This window comes from Euwallacea similis, chromosome 11 (genome assembly GCF_039881205.1).
Source record: "Euwallacea similis isolate ESF13 chromosome 11, ESF131.1, whole genome shotgun sequence".
Lineage (NCBI taxonomy): Eukaryota > Metazoa > Arthropoda > Insecta > Coleoptera > Curculionidae > Euwallacea > Euwallacea similis.
In genome coordinates, this window is record NC_089619.1 from 1863632 (window position 1) to 1889869 (window position 26238).

The 26238-nt window shown below is 37.0% G+C and overlaps 2 protein-coding genes across 5 annotated transcripts in view; one reads left to right on the top strand and one right to left on the bottom strand.

The window, feature by feature from the left end:
• The window catches only part of SNF4Agamma (SNF4/AMP-activated protein kinase gamma subunit), a 67968-nt gene extending 60925 nt beyond the window's left edge, over nt 1–7043 (top strand). Inside the window, exons 12-18 of one of the 2 annotated variants that reach the window (XM_066395188.1) lie at nt 1499–1636; nt 2357–2577; nt 2630–2737; nt 3145–3348; nt 3841–3987; nt 4050–4190; nt 4389–7043. In XM_066395188.1, the coding sequence (XP_066251285.1) occupies nt 1499–1636; nt 2357–2577; nt 2630–2737; nt 3145–3348; nt 3841–3987; nt 4050–4190; nt 4389–4646 (1217 nt within the window). In that variant the 3' untranslated portion in view covers nt 4647–7043. The remainder of the gene's footprint in view (nt 1–1498; nt 1637–2356; nt 2578–2629; nt 2738–3144; nt 3349–3840; nt 3988–4049; nt 4191–4388) is intronic. The other variant, XM_066395189.1, reaches the window with a different exon arrangement.
• On the bottom strand, nt 6785–25536 carry LOC136412202 (myosin-VIIa-like). 3 transcript variants are annotated; one of them, XM_066395186.1, is made up of 28 exons: nt 25352–25531; nt 24679–24939; nt 24440–24624; nt 23412–23614; nt 23187–23360; nt 20819–21114; nt 19987–20763; nt 19809–19938; nt 19584–19752; nt 19351–19507; nt 16812–17093; nt 15295–15393; nt 13301–13526; nt 12586–12910; nt 12276–12531; nt 12048–12212; nt 11701–11997; nt 11482–11648; nt 11197–11413; nt 9767–9889; nt 9492–9711; nt 9180–9434; nt 8806–8953; nt 8599–8746; nt 8224–8542; nt 7940–8163; nt 7604–7876; nt 6785–7335 (listed from the first exon to the last, which is right to left on the bottom strand). In XM_066395186.1, exons 1-28 carry the CDS (start codon nt 25373–25375, stop codon nt 7126–7128), a joined length of 6330 nt encoding a protein of 2109 aa, XP_066251283.1. In that variant the 5' UTR covers nt 25376–25531; the 3' UTR covers nt 6785–7125. The 3 variants fall into 3 exon arrangements, with proteins under 3 accessions (XP_066251283.1, XP_066251281.1, XP_066251284.1); XM_066395184.1 differs by having other exon boundaries at nt 9180–9711; nt 25352–25534; XM_066395187.1 differs by lacking the exon at nt 15295–15393 and having other exon boundaries at nt 9180–9711; nt 25352–25536.
• Nucleotides 25537–26238: the final 702 nt, after the last annotated feature.

Here is a 26238-nt window from a genome sequence, read left to right on the forward strand (position 1 = left end):
GCTGACTTTGACGAGAAAACTTTAACTGGCCTCCCAATCAGCCTGATTTTTGGCACAGGGATCGCTCCGTTCGGCCAATAATAGATTTTGAGGAGAAATTCGGCAGTTGCCTTCTGGCTCCCAACGCGAAAATTTCTTTTAAAAATCACCAATCGCCTAAATTAACCGATTTTCGATTCGTAACTTTTCGTGCCATGTTAGTGCCTTCTGTCATTTTCCGAAGAAAACCGACTTTTGGTCGCTATTAATAAGTTTACAATAAACGTCGAATAGTTGTTGCCAACGCAAAAGTTTCGGCGTTTATATGAGCCAATAGTTCGAGTATTTTTAGAGTTCGTTTTTGTTATTGTTTACTCTCTACATTGGCGTATATCTAGTGAAGAAAGATACTTCCTCATTTCTTAAAAATCATATTAAGTAAATTGAGATTTTAACAAGGAATATCTTGTGCTTTTCGGTTATCATTAGTGTAATCTTCTCTGACTTTTATAAAGTTTAATATTTTATTGCTTCACCTGAGATAAATTTTTATGGCCAAATTATGCAAACGGTGTTAAAAGCATGAGAAAATATTCCATGTGAGGTGTTCATAACGTTTAGTCAATGTTACTATAGAGAAACAAATCAGAAAAGAAATATTGATTAAGGAAAAGGGGTAAAGTTAGATAAATCATAATCAACGTCATTGCTTACTATGTAATTTTTAATTGTCTATGTACTATCAGTAATTTGGAATTTATTGCGTCTTTCGTTCACCAAGATTGACACCAAGGCTAAGTTGTTCAATCATGTCTACGCTAGAATTTCAATAACCCGTTCTACTCTTACAGTTTCTAGGGTTAACAGTAATTTTACAAACCTTCAAAATATTCCATAGATTTAGTTCTAATCTAAAAAAAATAAGATCTAATCAAGATTAACCATAATTAAAACTGGCCTTAATTAGGCATCTTTCATGATCAAACCACCGGAACATTCAAAAGAAATATAAATGTAAACTTGTCACAAAACATCCCTAATTTCTGACAATATTCTCATTATCTTAAGAAGCAACGTTACCCCAAACTCAACATCAAAAACTATGTCCAAAGTGTCCATTAGTGTATTTCGGAGCGAAAGGAGTAAATCGCGCGATGTTGGTTGGCTACACCGTTTCCCATGTTACGGTTGCACCTCTACTCGAACCACTTCCGTTTGGTACTGCCCCCCATTCCCGAGAAGGAAGTCTATCGTATAGATCAAATTAAAGAATTTGAGCACATCTCGCAAGCTTATAAAGAGTGGCTAGCTGATGTTTTAGAACAAGGTTAGAAAGCACCAAACAGGTACATGTTATTTATCATAGAAAAATCATAGAAAAGTTTTTTGTCAACTTTACCCGGAACGTAATTTCCGCAGAATTTACGAATGTTTTGTTTAGATGTTAATTTGAGCAACTTTTGAGATGATCGCTTAAAACTGTAATATTTCTACAAAAATGAATACTTTTTTTTTCTAGAAGAAGATGAATCTCAGATATTCGTCAAATTCTTCAAGTTTCACAAATGCTACGATCTCATACCTACGTCGGCGAAGTTAGTGGTCTTCGATACTCAGTTACTTGTCAAGAAGGCCTTCTTCGCCTTAGTTTATAATGGTAAGAAACCTTCAATTATTCTTTCATATTAGTTTTGTGAGATTTTCATATAAATTTTTCAAAATTGTGAACATTTTCACCATTCTAGACACTCGAATTTTGAATCATTATACCTTGTGTCTTCTTCATGTTGAATAATTTTCGTTTTATTTCATCTATGTTCCTTGAACATGGTCTAATCAAATTTATTGTTACAATGTTGTATAATTTTTGCTATTAACACCTAAAGCCCTGGGACTTTGCTACGTTTTTAATAGCTCGTTTCACAGGTTAACGAAATATCTACTTACTTACATATTGGTGTGTGTTTATGTGTGTTAACATATCTTCAAGTCCACAATTAAATGTGTTTTTGCGAGCTATTGTAACCGAATTGAATTTTCTCCACTAATGTATCTTTGCATGGCTTAATCAGCCTGCTAAATATAGAATGTGGGCGTATAATTTATACATATTACACTGATTTGTTTTTGTTTTCAAACCAGAAACACTTCAAACCATAACGAAATTACTTAAGCACTGATTTAAATGTAAAAGTTATTTTTGGCAAAGCTCACACACCTTCATTCTGACGAGATTTGAATTAAGGGCGCACTGTTTACTCGTTGTCAGAATATTGGCAGCCAACTTTAGCATGTGTTTCTATATTAGAAATGCATAAACGATGTTGACCTTGGCTGAATATAATAATAATAGTTGTTGAATTAATGGCTTTTTTAGGTGTTAGAGCAGCCCCTTTGTGGGACAGCCAGAAACAGGAATTTGTGGGCATGCTTACAATTACTGATTTCATTAAAATCTTAAGGATGTATTACAAATCTCCCAGTGTTGCTATGGATCAGCTCGAAGAACATAAATTGGACACCTGGAGGAGAGTATTGAAAGACGCCAAGCCCCTTATCAATATCGGACCCGACGCATCGTTGTATGATGCCATTAAGGTACTTTTTTGAGGATAAAAAAAACAAATCTTAAAATCCGATGTCCTTCTAGGTGCTAATCCACAATCGAATCCACAGACTACCGGTGATAGATCCTGAAACAGGCAACGTTCTGTATATACTAACGCATAAGCGGATTCTTAGGTTCCTGTTTTTGTATGTAAGTATACAAGGCTCCATATCGATTCAGTTAGAAACTTCAGTAATTAATATCAATCAGGAACTCTAAAGTGAACTTAAATGTGCGCCTTATCCCCATCATGCATTTAATTAAATGTTTCGTTATTTGGGAGAATTTAGTAAACAACCTGATTGCAAACTCTGTGTGGTTCCTGCCCACATTTCCTCTATCAAAATTTCAATTTTCTTATTCGAGCTAAAAACCCCGCAATAAATTAATTCTGTGAAATGAAATACCTCCCTCTTTGAAAATTATAATCTGACAAAACTATGCTAAACTTTAATATGCCGATATTTATCATCTTGTGGCTGAATGTAATGATTGATTGCTAATCAATTTCCTAAGTGCTTATGGCGGTAAATTTGAACGTGTTTCTGTTCTTGCAGATAAATGAATTGCCTAAACCTAGTTACATGAATAAAACCCTGAGGGAACTGAAAATCGGCAGTTACGAGAACATTGAGACTGCCTCAGAAGATACATCCATTATTTTAGCTTTAAAGAAATTCGTCGAGAGGCGGGTATCGGCTTTACCAATTGTCGATTCCCAAAGGAGATTGGTGGATATTTATGCCAAGTTTGATGTAATTGTAAGTATACACATTTTTCTAGTTTACGTTTTATTTAAGTGTTTGTTACAAACAAGTGAATTGTGTCTCAAAAAGCTCTTAGTCAACAATGTAATAATCAACTGCTTATTATCATATGCTGATGCTTGAATCTTAGACATTTATACATTGATTCTATACTAAATAAAAGTTCGTGCTTGGGAGTAAATAACGTTACACTTTAAGACCACAGGGAAAGAATCATAACAGACCTAGCCAACGTTACGGCTTGTTAGAATATGAGTAGGTTTGACTCTGATTTATGTATCAAAGCCAAAAATAATATGTCACGTATTAATGGAAACTAGCAACAGTGCTAATGGGTCGATTAGTGGTGGGATTCGACGTAATCATTTTTTAAAATTTGGTCGTCAATATTCCACAAATATTATTCGATAATATCTATAAATAAATTTTCCTCCTTTTCGACACCTCATTCTATTCCTTTATTCAAACCTCTTTTTCAAATTTCAGAACCTGGCAGCAGAAAAGACTTATAACGACCTAGACGTTTCTTTGAAGAAGGCAAACGAGCACAGAAACGAGTGGTTCGAGGGCGTGCAGAATTGTAAATTAGACGAAACCCTGTTCAATGTCATGGAGAAAATTGTTCGAGCCGAGGTAAGCCGTTGAGTAACTGTAACCCTGAAATTCCAATTCTACAAGGTTCCTTTCAATTTCAGGTCCACAGGTTGGTTGTGGTGGACGAAGAGGATAAGGTGATAGGAATAATTTCACTATCAGATCTACTTTTGTATTTGGTTCTTAGACCATGTGGCGAAGACGGAGGTTCGCCTGATGGTGGCGCTTCTGTGAGAGCACAAGTAAGATAGCGTTTTTGTAATACTTCTCATACGCTTCATGTTGTGTATGCAGTAAGTTTTCCTGAGTTAAAACATAGATGAAATCTTATTAACGAAGGCTGGATGACTCCATAAGATGGGAAAATTCGAAATTTAATTTTTTTAAATTACGACTCAGCTTGTTATCCCTTGTAATTTCGTTATTTCTTTTCGTTTTAGGATATAAATAAAATGCCTGAAAAATTTACCGTCTCCAGTCGGACCTCATCGAACGAAGAAGTGTCTCAAACCATCCCAGAAGAGGAAGAACACGAGGATGGAACAAAACACGTAGAGAAATCCCCACACATCGACCCGGAAGATTCCCCGGAAAGTACCCCGATCGAAACGCCCTCTATCGGAAAGGACATCGAAAACACTCTGCCCGCTGAAAACGCCATTTTTCGAGAAGTAACGGTGACGGGAGGGGGAGAGTGACGCATGTGCACCTCCCGAATGGTATAATTCGTGAAATTTGCGGAAAAAGCGACATGGTGATGTTTTGAAGGAAAGCGGGTTTTGGTATAGTGTAAGTAGTGGAATTTCGCATCTGTTTTAAAAGACCAGGATGAGTAGTTCTTCAAATTGTTCTATAAACATTGTGTTTGTCGATATTTGTAGAGACAGCTGCTGAGTCATTTTTTAGCCGAGATAACAGGTTTTTATTCTAATCGGGGCTGAGATGGTTAGAGACTGATTGTAAATTGTGAAAATATTTACTAAGCAATTCCACTTACTTTAAGTCAAAGCGGTTTTAAATGAACTCTAAATCTTTATACAATAATTGAACACAACACTATGTATCTTCAAAAAAATTTTCAGTGCAGTTTCAAATTACCTTAAATCGCAGCAAAATTCACCTTTTTACACAAAAAAAAATTAAGTGTTAAAGCCCTCTACCTCGTAGAGGGAATTGTGTTTTTAATCAACGAATATTTTCATTTTACAACAGGTCAATAGCCCGTGAGCAAATGTATAAAACTGAACAGAAACAACTATAATTTGTACTTAATGTAAGGAATATACCAAAGACTGCTTGCAATTTTCATTACGCAGAGAGTGCTTTATTTATTTACGACTTGGAATGATGTGGTCATGAAATGGTGGTTCGTAGGTCACATCGTACTTTATGCAGGTGTTCCAAATAAGGTGAGTTCCATGGTGATAATTGTTCGAAATCTAGAAGGCCTGAAAATATCTCGAAAACGCCATTTTATTGGCAGTTGTCGGTTATTGGTAATTTTTGTAGAATTTATTCAAACGGTTTAATTATGACTTATGAATATTTAAATCGGAGTTTTAGGTTTTTGCTCGTGTTTTGACAACCCCTGTAGTCCCTGTTTTTAATTTCAAAATATTATCTGAAAGAGTACAAAAAAGTGCAGCATTTCTCTACTACACTTTATTTGAGATATCCTGTCTACGTAATGTATAGTTTCAGAAGGGCGTATGGAATAAAGAGGGTATCCAGACATAGTGAAAATCTTTTCTATTTAAATTCTTAAATTTCTCATCGAATTTTTATCATAGGACTTAGATGAGTTTTGTACAGACACCCGACATACAGTGTCTCCGCTTTTCATTCAGTTAAATTTAGGCAAAATTTTAAAAGTTAAGATGCTCCTATGCCTTACAATGTACACTGTTCTGTCTTTTTGCTAGTTGACAAGGTGATATAGAGGTGTCACTCTGACTTAAGCTTAAAGGTGGATAAGACGAATTTTGGAATGAAACACCGCATGTGTATCAGGAATGGTAGGGAGCCTAAGATTAACCTCTTAGGCACACCAAACGTCAGGTCTAGACTGTCCGAAGTTTAACCACGGAATATCCAACATTGTGATTTGCCAGTAAGGTGCGATTTCGTAAACTCCACACTCCTAACATCAAATCGCAAAACTTATCATTCATGTACTCAAGGTTCTAAAAACATCCAAAATGGAATCATCAAAATCAATCAGGCCCGTAATCTGACTCCATCTCGCCCTTAAACTGCCGATCTCTTATATTGTCGATATTGAATCAAACCACTCCAATTTAATGTATTTTACCTTCACCATATTATCAGACAAGCGAAATTCCCTATTTGCAAAATCATTTTTTTCCTCAAATAAGATCGAAATCGAGAAAATATTATTAATTCAACTTTTACGTATCGTATCATTACAATTTTGCAGCAAACGTGTAGGTTCTATGCTTGCAGTCCAATGTCCAAAACCAGATCCAAAGTGAACATAAAAATCTTCTTTCATTCCCACCCCGTTATCTCAAGTTTCGAAGGTATGAAGTGCCACTCTGCATTATTTTTGGATACCACCTTTTATTCCTACTACGCTAATTTTCTAAATCCGCCTAAATTGACTTGTTTTATTTCGCAATTCAAATCTCCCTCCTAATACAGGAGGACAAGTAAACATTCTTACCCTTATTAATAATGAAAATGCCAAATACACTTGTATAGAATACAGGTTGTACCCTCATAGTTATCCTGTCTAGATTTCCTTAAGTCGACGAGCATTGAAAATATTGCAATAGCACGTAGAGGGCAAGTCATTTTGTTAAGCCATCCCTTTAAATACTGTTTAAACGATAGTCGTATATACATAGTATACAGTATACATAGTGTACAATAATTTAATATATTATACTATTATAGAAGCCACTGTTGGTTTAATTTTACTAATAATAATTAAGTACCTATTGATAACATTGTTAATACTAAAATTTGCGAATAAAGTTTTTTAGGAGAAAGTAAGTAAATGCCTTAATTTTACAATGAATGATGTTTAATAAATTGATCTTGTAAGAAATACAGATATTTGAAACCTGATTAAAGGCACGTCTTATTTATAAAACCTAAATATATTTCGTATATAACAGGGAAATAAATTAATCCTCGTAACTACCACGCGAGGTATCATAAGAAAAATGAATGTTGCTTCTCCTTGTTGGCACTCTCCCTCATAAACTTAATATACGAAGTAATTAGGTCATCCATTTTGTAACCTTGAGACGTTTCACACAACAACTTTGTTTTACGCATTATATTTCCTATGGTAAGTTGGAAGTAAGTGTTGCCGGAGCCCCAGTTCGCCAACTCAGCGTATTCATGTACAGCGATGATATCCTGGATTTTAAAGAAAATAGTAATTAATTTCCATGGAAAAATTTGATGTGATATAAACATTAAAGTAACCAAAATAACTTTCATCATAGACGTAAGACGTATACAGGGTATCAATGGTTGTGATTATTTTTAAATTTTCTCTTGGTGGCAACTCTTAGAGAAAATTTCACAACTTCATAAACAAATACCATAGTTCGGGAACTCCTTAAGGACCATATTTCCCGAAAACTGCCTTCCTAATCCTTTTTTAGTGTTAAATTGTTCGTACCTTAGTTTGGGGATGTATAATATTAACTCCTTTCTTATTTATGGCAATAATCACAATTTCGGGATACGAAGGTTCGGTTGTCTGCTTTACTTCGAAGAACGTCGACCCGAACGTTGGCCAGTTGTAAATCGCCTTCAGGAAAGCTTCTTTGGCCTGCTCCGAAGTCAAATTAGCCATTTTGTATTCGTTCATAATCATTTTCTTCCAATCAGTGGAACTGGATGCTCTCCATAGGTCTTGAGGGATGAATGCTTTGTAGTGGTCTTGAATCATCTAAAGAAAAAATATTCAAAGCTTCCAGGCTAAAAACGCTACTTTGTAAAAGTAAACACTTACTTTGTGTACTTGATTTTGATCATTCTCAAACCGTGCCCTCAAAATCAAAGCAGCCAGCTTCACAGCATCCTGCTTACTACACTTGTGATATCCTTTAAGGTACTTAGGTACCTCTTGATGGTAGTGAAATATTTGATCCGAATTAAGGCATTTTCCAGGTACAGTATTCACCCAAAGTTTCTTCATGAAGAACACTTGGTATTGAACTTGAACCGGAGCAGCATCTGTGATTAAAAATTTAAATTAAATGATGAAGTAGTTAAAAGTAGCCAGAAGAGACATACTTCCCGAACTAGGTTTGGTAGCTCTCATCCAGTTAATTAATTCACTCAAAAAGTCGAAGAAGAAGTAGTCTTCGGGAATTGAGAAGACTTTATCGGAAATTGCCACGAACAAACTGAATCCATCAGTCGAGGCCAAGTCCAGCCTTGACCCGATAGTTTTGCACAAATCTGAGGCTCTAGTCATGGAATCCACCTCGAATATTTCGTCAGTGTCATCGGGGTAACAGATTTTGTGGTAGATTTCCATGCTGCGGGTTTGGATAGCTTCCACTTCGACTGAGTAGGAAGGGAACTTTCTTGGGCCCACTTTTTGAGTGCGCTGCAAGAACCACGAGAATAATTCCTGTTATTCTATTTAATTTGAATTTTAGGTACCTGAAGCCTTTGGAGGCAAGGCTCCACGAATGGATGCACTCTTGACTTCAAGAATTTCTTAGTCTCCTCCAGCAGGGTCATGCTAGGAACAAACAATCCTGTTAGTAAGTACATTAACTCCCATCCTTTTTCTTCACTTAGAGTCATCCTGAAAAGCAATAACTGATTGTTAGTTGAGTCAGTTATTTAGGAGTGTTGAATCTGTACCTGTTAAAAGTGAGCTGCCTCATTATCTGACAATAAACTTCATCTTTGAGCATTTCTGTCTTCAACGGAGCTCCAAAGATTAGGTCAGTGTATTCATTGGCGTACTTCGCCTTTGGTGCCGGCAAATCGCCCATGTACCTCAATATTGCTGAAAATAAAAACAGTATTATGAGGGATGCTGAAATTTATGTTAGTCCTGAATATCTCTCCAAAATACAAATCTCGGTGGATTCGGGATAAAAAATGGAATGTTTTTGAATCATCTTACATATTTAAAAATGTCCTCAATCTATTTGCTGAGATATTTACAGTAAACTAAACGTAAATCTGGGAAGCAGCTATATACAGTGCGATGATACAATGTGCATTCTTACCTGTAAATATGTTGCAAGCTTCTTTGCTCGCCTCCTCATTTTCCAACAGCTTCTGAAGCATCGGTTGGTAGATGGGCTCGTTGGTGTACTTCCAAAGTTCTTCTTTGGAGTTTCTTCTAGCCGCGGCCAACACTGAACTTTTTACGCTTGGGGTAATTCGTTTGGAAGCACGGAAATGTTCTTCACCATAGTGAGACAAAGTATGAAGGCGCATACGTTGGACGGTCGTGAGTACTGGAGCGGACTGCTGCTTCTCTGTTAAATAAACATAAAATATGTTTATTTGTGAAAAAATGTGATCATGTGCTTTACCAGTGATCACAATATCTTTCTTGAAAGTCGCCAAAATGTCTTGAGATGGTATGTCCATGGTAGGCAAAATATACACCATTTCCGTGTGGAAATCACCCAATTTTCCATTACACTCTCCATATCCCCATGTGGCAGTTAACAATGTTTCTCCAGTAGTTTTGTTCTTCAATGTAATGAGATCTCCTTTTTTGAACGTCAAGAACGACTCTGCAGTTTCAGGCTGGGGAGAATTACATCGGTGAGAATAATGCAGCACTCCAATGTGGGTGTCTCACCTTATAATCTTGAGTAGCCACGCAATAGATAGAGCGCTTCCTCAAACCATCAATCAATAATTGAACTAAAGCACTCAGATACTTAGCATCAGGTGTATGAAATACGTACTCCTCTTTGGAAATCTAGAAGAATGTTATTGGTAATGAAGCTAATCAAGGGATATTGAACCAGTTCCATGGATCAAGCTTAAATTATTCAGTATATGTCCTAGAATGCAGAGCTGTCTGTAAATCTGGCCAAATGGAACAGATGGATTTTGTGGTGATGGACAAGAAGACCATCAATACGTCAACCAGCTGCATCTCTTGATACCAAAAAATATTACCCTGAACTAACCAAAATTAACATGTAACCAAAAAAATATAAACCTAAACTAACCTGAATCAAATTTAGACAGTTTTTTTCAACAGAAAGTGACTCAATTCTTAGAAAAAATTGTATGTACCACGCGCAGGTCCCTCTTTAGGAATTTTGGCGTTTTTAACTTAAATGAATTGTAGATCCCATTCTGGATAGCTCAGCTGATGGTCAAAAGTGTTATAAATGCAGTTTGAAGAACTCTCATTTAAGAGTACTATAAAAATCGCGAAAATAGGTGTTAAAGTGTTTTAATATCTCGAAAATTACGGAGATATCACGGCCCTATTTAAACATATTTTTTTATCTATGGTAGACGATCAATTTTATACAAGGTGTTTGAGAGTTGACTGTAGTAAGATGGCGCTTATTTCAAAAAATGTCTTATTATTGAAACAAAATGGTACATGTAGTAATTATGCAACTAATGTATTAAAAACAGCATTAAATGCTTTATTGAAGGCTCTATATGTTTTAAATAAAATAATATACAGGGTATTTAAATTCATTAAAATGTCTAAAAACACTATTTCCTAGTCCGAGCCTGCAATTTATAAACTCTGTTAATAGTATCTTATAGTGTATGTTAAGACGTGACTATCCACAAAATTTAAATTATTTATAGCTAATAGTTAAAAAATTATGACTATAAAGTCATCGAGTAAAAAGTAGTAAGAGTAAAGAGTAAAAAAAAAGAAAACACTCTGTATCTCGAGAATGAATCGAGATTGACCTACGATATATGGGTGAATTTGACTAAAGGTGAAGTACTCTAACCCCTCATAACGTATGTACAGTTAACTCTGAAATACCCTGTATACTTTTTGAGATCTAAAATTTTCTAGTCTGGTCTAAAATTTTCGAGATTGTCGACGCTTTTTACGCTTTTGTACAATTCTCGGTATTTTCTCCTTTGAGTAATATTGAGGAAAACCCCGAAAAGTTTTTTGAAATTGCGATGGTTGGCTTAGATCAGCAAATTTTGACCTCGTTTCAAATTGGAAAACAGCAATTGAAGAACAACTGCATTGAACTGTTTGTGTTTTCTTCAAAGACTAATTTGGGTACTTACCGTGATAAACATGAGCTTTGGAATGTTGTTTGTAAGTTCGTAACTTATGAATGAAATGTCGGCGTAGGTGAACTGCATCAGCATCTGTTCTTGGTCATCGATGAAGTATATTCCAGTCCAGTTCACCGATATAATGATGTCCTTTTTCGGCAAATCTGGACCAGAAATTTGCCTGGCTTCGTAAAACTTCGAGAACAGGATTGGCCAAGTGGATTTACTACAAATATTTACCTCAAATATGCCAGCCAAAGCTGATCTTTCTGCTTATCTTCGGGAAGATATTACCTGTAAATTACGACAAACTCCTTCGCTTTGTTCGGAGACATTTTCTTTTTCACGCAAACCAGCATTTGGAAAGTCTCTGCGATCTTCCTCTCCCAATCAGATAGATTGCCTTGAGCATGTCTGACTATGTCCACAGGCAGGAATTCTCCAATCCTGCTATGCAAGACCTAAATGTCACGAGAAATAATAAAATATTTCCCAAATGGCACAACTTTCTACTTTATTATTCAACGGGGCTCCTTCTTCAATGTAAAACCTCGTTGCTATTAACGTCGCCACGTCTCCTTCTTGTGTACATCGGTATTCTCCCGACTTCAAGCCTTTGAAGATCTGTTGGTAAATTAGATCAGTGGCTACAGGATCACAAGAGGCATCATGCCAAGGAGCGAACATCTCTTTTCTGAGGAGTATTTTCCACGGACTGCTCTTTTCCTCGTATCCCAACTCTTTGGAATACTGCTCGCACTGAGATATTGCGTCCAGAATATGGTCCTCTCCACTGCCGAGAGACATCACCTACAAGTTTTTCAATAGAAAATCGACAACTTTAGCAGCGATGTGGGTACCTTATCATATACGGTAATGAACAGGGAAAATCCGAAAGTGTCCGTCAAATTGAGAATCTTGGAAATTGCCCCAATCACTTCTTCGGCGATGGTGGCAGAGTCTATTTCAATATCTATGGTGGAGTTGTCCAGTAGTTCTATTTGCATTTCCACGGGTTTCTTATTCTAGAAATAGTTAAGTGTATTTTTATGGAAATGTTAGTGAGATGAGTATGAGAAATTTCTTGCCTTATTAGCCATCAATTCCAAGTACGTAGGAGGCTGCGTTCGGCACCCGTTCTTCAAAGTCCTGTTCAATCTCCCTTGAGTGAAGGGCGCATAGCCTTGTGGGCCTGATTTGATAAATGCCCTTAAATAGGGCAAAAATCGCTCGGAAGGGCCGAAGCAGCCCACACACAAAGACAGCAAAATCCAGCCTCTAGCATAAGAGGCTCTGCTGTAGTTGTTGGTGAGTTGTTTGCAGATGATGCACAATATCTCGTCCCTAGAATCGACTTCGTCACAAATATATTTCTGCAGCTAAAATCTTTAGCTAAACCTCAATTCAGGTCTCAAAATGCCGTGCCCGATGATGAAGTGCAGCTTCTCCAAGTTATTGGTTTTCCTGTTGTGGATCCACTCGTTGTAGTTGTTGAGGGCATATGTGTCCTCCACCAAACCTCTTTTCATGTCTTCCAGCAACTTGGTTTTCCTCTTCAGGGTCATATTAATTAACTTCTGCCTGTCGGATTTCTTAATAGAATTCATCTGCCTCTTCTCCTCCTGCACCAGTTTCTGATACTCCTTTCTATTGGTAAATCCTCTGCTGATGGTCTGATTCAGCTCTGCCATAACAGGAACTACGTGTCCATTATTCTCTGTACCTGCAAAGGAACCTTTGCAGTTTAACATTTCTAGAAGCATATATAGGGTGTTGCAAAGTCTTATCTGTGCAAAGTATAAAAACATTTCGCTTAAATATTTTGGGAGCAGTTAAATACGCATAGAGGGCGGAAAGAGGAAGATACGCCCGTGTCCCCTTTTTGTTCAAGGGCGTAATCTTTCTTTCGGCTACGCACAAATGATGTTTTTTAAAATCTTCTACGTGCAATTAAAAAATTAATAGGCATAATTTTTACTTTATGGTCCTTGCCAACATCGATGGACAATAAGATTAAAACGCCACCCTCTGGTCGTAAACTCATGGAAACGAAGACGTAAGCAAAGTCCATTTAGTTATGCATAAACATTTTTATGGGAATTATTCCTCTTACCTTTAGGCTCCTGCATATCCCCCATAAATCTCAAAACTGCAGCCCAAAGGGCTTGAGCTGCAAGAACGTCATCAGGGGTGGGAAGTTCATGTAAAGCACTTTTGGGTGGTTTTCTAGAGTGCTGAGGACCAGCTCCATGGGCAAAATAGGTGGCTGCGTATTTTCGGAAAGTGTATTCTGAGAGATCGTCTTCGTAGGTTTCTGGTCTGTCGCTGTTGAGCTGGGCCTGCAATTGAACCTCTTTATTCCTCTGGAATTTCCAAGTTCTGACTCGTATCGTTTGTAGGAAAAAAGTCGCACCTTAACGTCAGTATTAAATAATTCGGTATCGCTGTAATGGCTAAAATTAGGTGTTTTGCTCTTCATGGTGGGATCAATACTGTGGACCGGTAAATAAATATGTAGTTTGATAAACTTATTATCTTGTTGGAACGATAGTGCCAATCGCTAGCTCACTAGCGAGCGTTAGACTTCCATTATTATATGATGAGCAGGTGTTACAGCTATCATAAATTTTACGCTCTTTATTGAGCCAAATTGTTAATGTGCCGTTAACTTCAACATCAAGATAATTCCCGTGGAAATGAAAAATCTGAGAGTGGCGGACATGTTATTAGGTAGTTGGGTTTTCGCTTACTTCAAAATTGTATTTTATACAAATTTTGTGTACGAATCAGCACGCACAAAGAACAATCAAGTCCATAGCGAGAAAAATGCACCAAAAATCTTCCTAATTTCTGATCTATTTTTCAATTTTTCCTGCATACGGCACTGATATTGGGAGCAGCTCCACAAAATTTAGAGATTTGATAAAACATTTTTTGACGTCTTTGCGCGTATTTCGAATGAATTAAATTCACATTCACTGTTTTTTCTGAGTTTTAGTATCGTTTTCTTCAAACCCTCTTACCTTAATGTTTATAACATCGCCTTTTATAATTCGCTTTTATATGGGGTAACATGCACAGTGGCGTACCTAGCTTGTCAGAATTTCTACGAATTTGCCAAAATGCATGAACCACTGAAATTTTTCCTAATTTTTAAATCGACTTTTAAAAAATCACGGGCGTACCTACGTGGAATTGAAAATAGTAAAAATAGCGAAAAGGAAGTTGTCGTGTACGTCTCAAAATTTCGGAAAAGCAATCGCGAAACTAAGTACCCTATTGGCTTCCATGGAAGTTAAAACGGCAGCTTTCAGGTGAGACAGCACAAAATCCAAATTCGAGAAATAAGTTTGGAAAATTGCTGGACCTGGATGGCCTCTGATACTCCAATGATTTAACGTGTATTGGGCAATATAGTGATTATCTATAAATTGAGAAAATTTGCTTGAGGTATGGTAAAAAGAAAAGCGTGCTAGCCACAATTTTGATTCGAGCAATCGGGAGAAAAAATCAAAACTAGACAAAATCATTTCAAAAAATTGCTGGATATGAAATACTTGTGATGCGCCAATATATGTTGAGCACTTTAAGCGTCATTTCAATTTCATTAGTTAATTTTAACAAAAAATAATACCGCCGATTGAAGTACCGATTAGTACTGATTAAAAAACATGCTCAGTTCTTCGAAACTGCAACAAAATCATTCAGCTCATATGAAAACATTATAATCTGCTACAAAAACTGCGATCAGATTAAAACGACAGCAACTGGAACAAGGTCTTGTGGCTTTCCAGGATTGATACCTATTTGTGACAACTTTTCAGGAAATCAGCATATTGCATAAGCCAAAAAACGACGTATTGTTAGTACCGTTATATGACACCATGTGTTTCCTTTTAAATATCTACTGTATGATCAGCAAGCGTAGTCTTTTCACTTGATCTCCTAAGGAGCCGAATTGCTGACAGGATTAAAATTCCATTAATCTCTGCTGTTATTTTAGTTCGTTATGGGTTAATAATTTTCAAAGCAGAACGAATAACACTGAATACCACGCACAATAAAAAGCACTGAAAGTAATCAATAAAAAAAAATGAAAATACACACAGCTAAGCTTGGAGTTTCCTTTTGGATTTGCGACTGATCCATTAAAGAAGCTTGGGATGCGTCCAGGAAGGCAAAATCTTCTTCTACCTGTTTGACTGCCTAAATAGAGAAACTTGGTAAAAATTAGCTACAAGTCTAGATCGAGTTATACAGAGTATTTTAACAAGAAGCACTGCCTGTTCGCTGGTGAGTTCCACTAGTGACAAAGTTTCAATTTGTTTCAATTTAACATTGAGAGTTAAAGTATCCACTTCGCATTCGCTCCTTTGCATAGAGCTTACATTGAAATTTTGACTCATCATACGGGGTGTTAATTAAATATTTCCTCAAAGCTCTTCGAAATAGATCATCGGCTCATTTTAAGACAAAAACTGCCAATTAAAATGGGGCTCTGTTATTGAGACAAAAGGCGTCAAATTTTCAAAAAATTTGGCACTTCGATTGCTCTTTAGAGCTAGATAATAATCCGAATATGTCCCAGATACGTCTAATAAGACGCACCAGGCATGGTAACGCCTCATTTTCCCTCCTCAGCTTTATATTTGATTTTATATCGTGGATCACCAAAAGCTGTACCACATCTTTAACTAACACCCCGTATACAGTATTACCCATAAAAGCCGCATCATATAGAAATTTTTTTACTTATAAATTTGAGTAAATTTTGACTTTGCCTTCGGGTTGTGCTTCACAAATAATGAGAAATAACATACAAATCGAAAAACAAATGACTGTCTATAACTGTCAAATTGCATTTTTTTCAAAAACATTCAAAATCTACCATTATTTTTCAAAATTTTGAAAAACCACAAAAGAACAAGTTTCTTAGTTTCCTATTTTCTACCCATATGTCAATTTTCAACTTTCTTGGAGGACTTTCACTTTTTTATATTTCTGCATTTTGGACGTATTCAAATCGATCAGCAACCTTGTAAGAATAATTATTTATTTTTATATCAAATTCCGTGTTAATCAACTTTTTAAAAATGCCACAATAAGACAACCTGAACATTTCCTTTATCAACTAGATTGCATCACGGCATACGTAGCGTCTTTAACGAATTTTACATTTCCTTTAAAAATATGTATTGATTACAACTTTAAGTGGTGAATACTTGTTCAGACAATTACTGTGCTATACTAAAATTTTTCTTACAAGGTTGCTGACCGACATGAATACCTAAAAAATACAAAAATACGAAACAATTTAAAAATTGAAAGTTCGCCGAGAAAGTTGAAAATTGCCGTATGGGTAGAAAATAAGAAACTAAGATACCCTTATCTTTGTAATTTTTCAAAATTTTGAGAAATAATGACAGATTTTGAATGTTTTTCAAAAAAAAATTGCAATTTAACAGTTATAGACAGTCATTTGTTTTTCGATTTATATGTCATTTCTCGTTATTTGTGACGCACACCCCGAAAGTAACGTCAAAGTTTACTCAAATTCATAAGTAAAAAAAATCCCATACGATGTTGACTTTATGAATGACACTGTATAAAAACATTAAAGGTACCTCCGCATTCCTCTCTTCCTGTTTCCTCAGCTGATCCTGATAAGCGTCGCTAGCTTGGGCCAATCTTTGCCTTTTGAGTTGCTCAGCTTCTTCAATGGCGTTCCTCTTCTTCTGCCTTCTGAACTCAGCTTCATCGAGACGTTGCTGATGCACGATGGCGTATATCTTGCCAAGCTGACCAGTGGTTCGCGACAAATATCCGCGACAATAAGCTTGAAGACCGGTGATCTTTTGCCTCTTGGCCTGGTACTCGGAGGAGAGTTGCCGGGATCGGATTTTCGACTGAAATTTTAATTAAAGCAACAAATTAAGCCAAATATAATTTCTTTAAACTTTAAACAGCCAAATCGAAATTAAATGCGCGATTTTTGTTTCTGTTGGGGAATTTTTGCGGCAGGACGATTATATACGGAGCTTGAGCAAATTTCGTGGTTATTTGCAAAGAGTGGTCAGTTACATAATGAGTGGAACATTAGGATTGCTTTGACACGGTTTCTGGTTTCATTAAAGCTTTTTTCGGATTAAAAAACCACATACGAAAAAAAGGACATAGAAAATTGTGATTACCCAAATAAAGTTCCATGCTAATGAATTTCTGCGAGAATAAGGCTTAGCAAACACTTGCGACTTTCTGTCGTGCGATTAAACAGTCGTGGTCGTAGGTGCGCGTACAGAAATAAAAACTTGTATGCGCACATGCGACTTTTTTATCGCACCACAATAGCAAAATGAAATTCGTAGAGATACGTCCTGTAATTGCTCTTGTGTTTACTACCAGGAAGAAACCAAAAGCACTATTAGGTGCATTCAATTCTGTGCAGAAGATTGCTAAAAGGGCAGTTTCGCACACTTCATCCTGAGTTAATAGAATATCCTCGAAAATTCTTTCAGCATACCAAAACACACTGTATCAGCAGAGGAACGTTTGTCAGTGACCTTAAGATAAAAAAATTTTTAAATATAATTTATTTCCTTAATTAGTTTATAAATGACATTTGAAATAAAAAAATATTCTTTGGATTTATTTCAATATATCTTTTTATGATTAAATTTTTACCTGGGAGACATATTATACGGGGTGGCCCCATTTAACCCAGCCAAATTTAAAATTTAGATTCTATTAATCAAAATAAACAAATTTAGTTCTATTCTTCATCAATTCTGAGATATTGATATTCAAATAATGTCTAATTTTTCCACGCTTCAACTATTTTTAAGAAGTTGCAAATAAGATTTTGGCTTATTTCAAGACACATAATTTTTTTCGTCAGTTTCATCGTTTTTAATGTTTTTGTTTTATCCTTTGTGTAACCTTAAATTACTGAGGAAACACTTCAAAGAGACCTTCATTATTTGAAGCACCGAATGTGTGGCAGCTGCTATCTGACATGGTGTTATTAATTGATAGAAAGCTCGGAAATGAGTTCTTCTCTTGTACCAGGAGAATTTCTGTAAATCAGAACGTTGAAAATTCCCCACAAAAAGAAATCAAGTGGGCTAAGGCCTGGAGATCTAGTGGACCAAGCGACAGATCGTGTTGCATATCATTAGAATGGACAAAAACTTATTTAAAAAAGAAATCCTTAAATAAAAACAGTTTCAGTTGGTGTTAGTTTTTTTAAATAAATTTCTAAGGTCAAAATTTTTATTATTTACTTTTAAGTTATTTTAGAGTATGTGGAGCATTGTAACTAAAATTCTTAGGAATTGTTGCATTAAATAATGATTTACTTGAAACAAGAATTTATTGCAGAATAAAGTGAAAAAATTCTACGCTGATACAACTACAAAGAAAATAGTTTGACAGGTTTGAATGGGACATTTTGGCTAATTTGAAGAAAAACCTTAAAATATTAACTTTTCAATAACTATAACATTTAGAACCTAGGTTATTGGAGCCAAAAACCTTGCAAATAACCCCACCAATCCACAAAAAAAAATTATAATTCATGCGCCAAATGTCCTGTATATTTAAAAATATGTGTTTTATTTTTGCGACTATTTAGGCGCACTACAGAAAATCATACATGCGCGCTAAGCTAAGAAAAATTTGCGCATGGACTAGAAAAGAAACAGTAGCGGCGCGGCATTTTACACAACAAAGCACGTTTAAAAACCTTAAAAGAACTTGAATAAAAGATAGAGCAAAAGAACGTTCCAAATTAATGTTATGAAAATAAACTAATAAGTTCACAGAAATTTAAACCATAACAAGCCTGTAAATTACGGAGCAATAATTTGGTTTATGGTTAATTATGTTTAGTTTATGGTATTTTATTGTTAATCCAAATTGATGGTGTTTTGGTTCAAATCAATTTATACCTAATTTGCACCAATTGCCGATTTATATTTCCTATACCGGGAATGTTTAAAAACGCGATAAGCTGAAATCAAAAGTATATTATGAAAACCACTGACGCAGCAAATTACTATTGAACTTAAAATCATCGGAGCACATTAATCGAATAAAACACGTTTTTATTAACTAAAATTTTGAATTCCCTGAATACGATGAATTACATCGCAACCAGATTTTTACCTGAATACGTTGATATCCATTCCTCATTTTCAAGAATCTTGTCCTATATCCTCTGGCCCTAAAGTGCTTTTGCATCACTATGGCTGCAGCCTTCAGTCTCAAATATCGTCTACGGCATATCCAGCCTTTGATAGCCTTTTGTAACACCACAATATACCTGCAATTCCCCACGTTTTCAACAACCGAGATGATGATGATGATATTTGACTAAGATCCCGATGATGATAACATACCTCGCCAATATTTCCGATCTTAATTCCTCGAGCTTCTCATTATCGACGTGCTTCAAGAAGAGTTTGGTATGTCCCCTTTGATAGTCTTCGTCGTTTGTGAAGATTTGGAGGCAAATTTTTGTCGTTGACTCCTTGCAGTCACCTTTATGGGAGGGAAGGATCGCCTTACCTATAAATACACGGTCGAATTGCAGGATCTTGTATGTAGCATTAAGGCTGCTGTACCTAGATACCGAAATCTATCTACGAACTCTTTGTAAGTGTATCTAATGGGGTAGCCTGCCTGTCTAATCTTAGCAGTTTCCATCATACCAGAATATCTCAGCTGCCGACAGCACAGAGCACGATCAAACACCTAAAAGAATTCGTCATCAGTGAGTACCCATCAAAGGGAAGAAGTCACCTGTGGTTTCTTCAACTCGTTCGGCTTGATGCACCTAACGAAGAACGGATGGCAGGAGCTTAAAGCTTTCATCAAAAGCTCCAAAGAGGTTTTAAACTGTGAGGAAAGCGTCAGCATTTTCTTTCCATTACTTTCGACACTCAAATCGGTCTCAAATATACTTTTCAGCATCACATTTTGCGACCTCTGAATCAAATTCTTCAAATCCTGACTAAAGGTATCTCGGTTCTTGTCCAGGAATCCTGGAACGTCGTAAAACACCGAACCTGCGAAGTGCTGAATGCCAAACGCTGGGGTCATATCAGATTTGGGTTTTAGGTAAAATTTGTTGCTGCCGTGCTGCCCGTGCAGTTTTGATAGCATGGAGAAGTCAGTCCCTCTGGGGAACTTCGTTTCTTCATCGATAAGAGACAAGACGTTCATGGGCTTTAACCCAATCATATCCAAAGCTTCCTGGTTGTCGATAAATTCAATTTTAGACCAATTGATTCCTTCATTGGTGTAGTACTCCTGCTCGATTTTGAAAATATGCTGAACGAAGAACTGCTGCAAGTTTTCATTGGCGTAGTTGATGCATAGTTGCTCAAAGCTGTTCGCTTTGAAGTTTTCAAAACCGAATATATCGAGCACGCCTATGGATTTTTTATGGGGTATTTTATCCTTAAATATAGCTTCATTTATTTTGTCCACAATCATTATAAACATTTTGCCGTAAATCCCTTTAGAGAAGGCATTGCGGGCCTCAGCTGCGTGTTCTTTGGACATTGTGGAGATAATCTGCAAGAAAAGTCGTATCGTGGAGAGGTTTTAAGTAACTGATTAAGCTGCATACAGTGTCACCATGAGCATAAATGGTGCGTTTGGTCAAAGCTTCAGCCAATTCAATCCTATTGACCGCCAGCAGCCTTGAAATTCGTTCGGTCAAGGCTTGGTCAGCAACTTCAGAGCTTTCCGAGTGCGAAGAGGACCCGGGTTTAAATTTGAGATTTCCTAGATGTAGTATGGAGGCGAGCAATGTGAAAATATCGCTGGATTCTCGGTCAGAGAAGTTGAGAACTTTCAAAGCTCCAGAGATCTCCGAAAATTCTTTTGCTTCGTCTCTGCCATCGCATTTGAGGGTTCTTCCACCTAAAATCGATGTCTTGGTAAGTTTAATTCCTGCATAAACCATACAAATATGAATTGAGTGCTAATAATGGTCTTGGAAGGGCTCTTTGTGGGGCCTTCAGTTAGAATTTCAGAACGGCAAAAAAATGTGAAAACGTAGAAGACTTCTAGAAGAATTCATTTTTCCAAGTTCATAAAGATTTTCAGACACGGTGAACAAAATAAAAGAAAAATCTCAAAATGTATTTAAAATGGCATTTTTTCTTGTAGTAACTACTGCGAAAGCTTCAAATAAGATTACCGATGAGATGGTCAGAGGGAAAGTCTACAACAACCAATTAAATAATTACTTCTTGATTGGCGAACAAAGAGCGATATAGTAGACCTCCATTTGAGGACACAAAAAAGCATTTTTATATTAGGTGTACAACTTTGCTTCCGCCGTTTTTTTTCCGAATTTCGCGATTTTATTGTAAAAAACTAATTATACCTTTAGGATCCAAAGTATTGTCCATCGCTGGCCACTACTTTCTCCCATCTTTCGGGCAGCATACGAATCCCGTGTTGAAAAAATTGGACATCTTTTGAAGCGATCCACGATTCTATCCAATTTCTTACTTCTTCATAAGACCGGAAGTGTTGGTCAGCTAGCCCATGTGCCATGGATCGAAACAAGTGATAATCAGAAGGAGCTAGGTCAGGAGAATATGGCGGGTGGGGTAGGACTTCCCATTTCAATGTTTCCAAGTATTTCTTGACCACTTGCGCAACATGGGGTCGAGCATTATCGTGCTGCAAAATCACTTTATCATGTCTCTCGTTGTATTGCAGCCGTTTCTTTTTCAATGCTCGGCTCAAACGCATTAATTGGGTTCGATAAAGAGCACCTGTGATTGTTTCAGTTGGTTGTAACAGCTCATAATATATTACGCCGAGTTGATCCCACCAAATACAGAGCATGATTTTGGAACCATGAATAGACGGTTTGGCCGTCGACGTGGAAGCATGGCCGGGATATTCCCAAGTCTTTTTGCGTTTGGGATTATCGTAATGAACCCATTTCTCGTCCCCAGTCACAATACGATGCAGAAATCCCTTCCGTCTTTGCCTTGCAAGCAACTGTTCACAAGCGAACAGACGCCTGTCAATATCTCTTGGTTTCAACTCGTACGGCACCCAATATCCTTGCTTCTGAATCATTCCCATGTCTTTGAGGCGTTTTGAGATTGTTTGTTGAGTCACTCCCAATGATTGTGCCAATTCTTGTTGACTTTGACACGAGTCTTCGTCAAGTAATGCTTCCAAGTTCGCATCTTGGAAAACCTTCTTTCTTCCACCGCTATGTTGGTCTTCGACGTGAAAATCACCGTTCTTGAAGCGCTGAAACCACTCACGACATGTCCTTTCACTAATAGTGGCTTCCCCATAAGTATCTGAGAGCATTCGATGAGCCTCAGCAGCAGATTTCTTCATATTGAAGCAGAAAAGTAAAACCTCCCGCAAATGACGAGAATTTGGCTCGTACACTGACATTTTCAATTGCGAATAACTTTATGATGAAGACACAAATAGACTAATATTTTTATGAGGTTATGTTAACAGGTGCCCAAGGCTCCTGCATGCCCACATGGGGTTATTTATTTCGATCATTACTTACCGCTACATACATCTATTCAAAAACGGCGGAAGCAAAGTTGTACACCTAATAAAATGTTTCAAGGTAGAGATATTCTAAACATTTCCCTTAGCAAAATAGACCTCCTGCACCAACACATTTAAGGCTAAGATACTTCAACGATTGTGTATACACTGTATAATTTGTTCCTTGACCAGTGATAAAACAATGGCGTTGTAGGGCCACATTGAAAAGAAAAATTCTCCATCTAAACCCTAGATAGGATAATTTTGAAAAATTGTAATTTTCATTATAGACTTTCTGCACTAATGAAATTCAGACTAGAAATTCTCTCAAGACCATATGCCCGTTTTAATGCTTGTGTGTGTCTCGAGCTGGTTTTTTAACGCAATCTATTGGCAAATCATCGATATATCAACGATAAAATGCATATACCAGATTCCCCTACTTTACTTACCAATAAGGTACTGATACATCTCAACATCTCCTAAATCCAGTCTTTTCTTCTCCTCTCTTGCAAGACCTGCCAGCATGCTATAGAAAATATGATAGTTCCTCTCCCCATCATTCTGGGACACAATTCTACTTTTTTCTAATAAATATTGTTCAATTTTTGCCCCTTCGATTGCTCCTAAGGTGAAAATTTAAAACTCCTTAACCATTTTGAACTGACACTACGAACCATTCGCGTTGAAGTCCACATTAATATACTTCCCAAACCTGGAAGAATTATCATTTCTCACAGTCTTGGCATTTCCAAAAGCTTCCAGAATGGGGTTGGCCTCCAAGATCTGTTGTTCTATCCAGGAGTGTTGCCCACTAGTTGACGCGAGGTACTGTAATATTAGTTTCGTGCTTTCAGTTTTTCCAGCTCCAGATTCGCCGCTAGAAACCGGGATAAGATTCACAAACCTCTTGATAGTGATAGTGATAGTGATAGTGAAACGTGAGAAAAACAGTAAGTAAGTAGTAAGTATGAGAGTAAAATATGAGAAAATTGTGAAATTTTGCCACCCTGTAGATCAAAAATTGATGCGTTTTTGACCGTGGGTCTACTAGCATTTGTTAATTATTTTGCAGAGTGATATCATTCCTTAAAATACAGGATGGAGTAGAGCAATTTGCTTATTTGAATTTGATGCTCTGAAGCGATTATTGTTCCCAAGAGGGTGAGGGTAGGTACATTCGAGAGGGCATGGCGTAAAGTTGGTTTAGATAGTATCATAGAGTGAACGGAGGTAGATCGCGTGTTCGCTGTCGAGGCACATTTTTCTAACGGTCGTTCAACCATCGCCACGTATCATATATTCCATGCCCATTTCAATATTGTGCCTCGTGGACGTGTTCCTAGCCGGCAGTCGATTGTTTTGTGGATAAACACTTCCTAGGATTTCCTTGAGGGGTGATCTGCACTGGCCAGCACGGTCGCCCGATTTAGCCCTCTGCGACTATTTTTTATGGAGTCTGTTAATATGCTAAATACATAATTTTTTTAATTGAATTTCTAAATAAGTAAGTTGCTCTGCCCCACCATGTATTTCCATAATGATATGTTACACTCTGTAAAATAAAATGTGGCTCATACCTTTAAGAATGCTTTTCACGGTAAATTAGCCAGGATGTTGCGCTAAGACCAATTAGACGTCCTATTTAGTACCTTCAGCTGTTCATTAAATTAGCTGTAAGAACGAACAGCCACTTGACCATTACCTTATTACAATACATTGGTCCTTCCTTGTCTTCCTCATATCGCTATAGCTGTTATCCCCCACTGCAAAAATATGGGGTGGCAATTCATCGAACTTCTTATCCTTATACTCGCTTATCAGCTTATTATGGTAAATTGGCAGCAGCTCATAGGGATTTAAAGCCACCAACATAGTCCCCGTGTAAGTCTAGAAAATTAATTCTATAACCTAAAGGCAGCAAATTAATCGAAGATTGCTCACATAAATCTGCTTCTCTCTATATCTCTTGTGTAAATTCCTCAATATCGCATACTCCTGCAGATCTCCCAGATTGATCATATCATCCACTCCTTTTTCTGAGCTGATGTGCATGAGCTTGAGCACTTGCTGATTTGATACGTAGAGCTGGGCTCCGTCATCGTCTTGTATTTTGACTCTGCTGGACTCAATGGCCACCACTTTCCCTCCAATGGGAATGTCGAATTCGCCATTGGAGACTTGTTTGCTCCAAATGTAGTCGCCCTAAGGACGGTGTTAGTACTTGCTTTGATAGATGAGTTCATTTTTCGTTTTCTTTTATCAAATAAACCAGTATTTAAAGGCAATTTAGAGTGTAATCCTTATAATAAGCAGTTATTGAGATATTGTAGTCGGAGCTTTGAAGGAAATTTCCCCAGATTTAGTGACGTAGGATTGAAACTAGATTGGCGAGGACAATCTCGCGGATAAAGTTCGCAGTTAGTTAGTCTGCAGGCCCTTAGCGCACGTTTTATTTCTTCGGAAAATTACACTCCTCTCGAATAAAAGTTTCCAGACACTTTAGTGATTTCTCTTATTTAAAGTGATATCTCGTGGGATACGGTATCACCGATAAAGCTCTAATTATTGACTAATAACCGTAAGTTTTTGTAGTAATGCAGTTAAGCCAGCTTACCAATACAAGGCCAGGTTTCGCCATTGTTCTGATTAACTTATCCCCCGGTTAATCCAGATTAATTCACCTCACTATTTAGCCACTCACGAACATCTATATTTCATTAATAAATGCACTCTCGCTGGTACCAATCACGTCCAAGTTAAGAATAAACATTTTACACTTCGTAATTAGTTCCCGAGTGGTACTGATACCCTTATCGATGCTATCGAGGTGATAACGGCTAATTATGTGTAGAAATTTTAGTGTTATTTAAATTTCACCTGTATTTGAGGGCTTAGGTGATATCATCCTTCTGATTGATTTTACGAACACTTTTTGTGAACGAGAATGGGAAGCCTTAAGGGATTAAATATTACACTTTATTGGGATTACGAGTGTGTTGTGGAAATTAGATATGATGAATTGTTTGGATTCGGGGCTTTCAGCGCATTTGAAATGAAAAATCTGCCAGGTTTAATGCTGTACATTCGAACGATGTAGCTTTAGTTGTTTGCTGAGACGATGCCGAAAGCCCCCGAAAAACCCGAGGGGGTCATCTCGAGCGAGGAGAGGGATAGGAATGACATCTTTCTACAGTTGATCTAAGTATTGAAGAAATTAGTTATCAGCGTAGGCCACACAAGAAAGCGAAGCAAAAAAGTTATGTAGCCATCCGTAACATCACAGAGTCATCAGCAACGCCACAGGGCCATCCGCATCTTCATGTGGTAAAGTATTTCTTCGTATTTTGCCTTATCCATATATTATCCCACGTCTGGCGCCATGGACAACCGAAGACCATTAGGACCCAAGGATGGGGGAATTAATGTGGTTTTGATTTTGTCCATTCAGCAACATTTTGAACCATTGTAATCGCAATACATATTTATCTCTTACTCATTTTT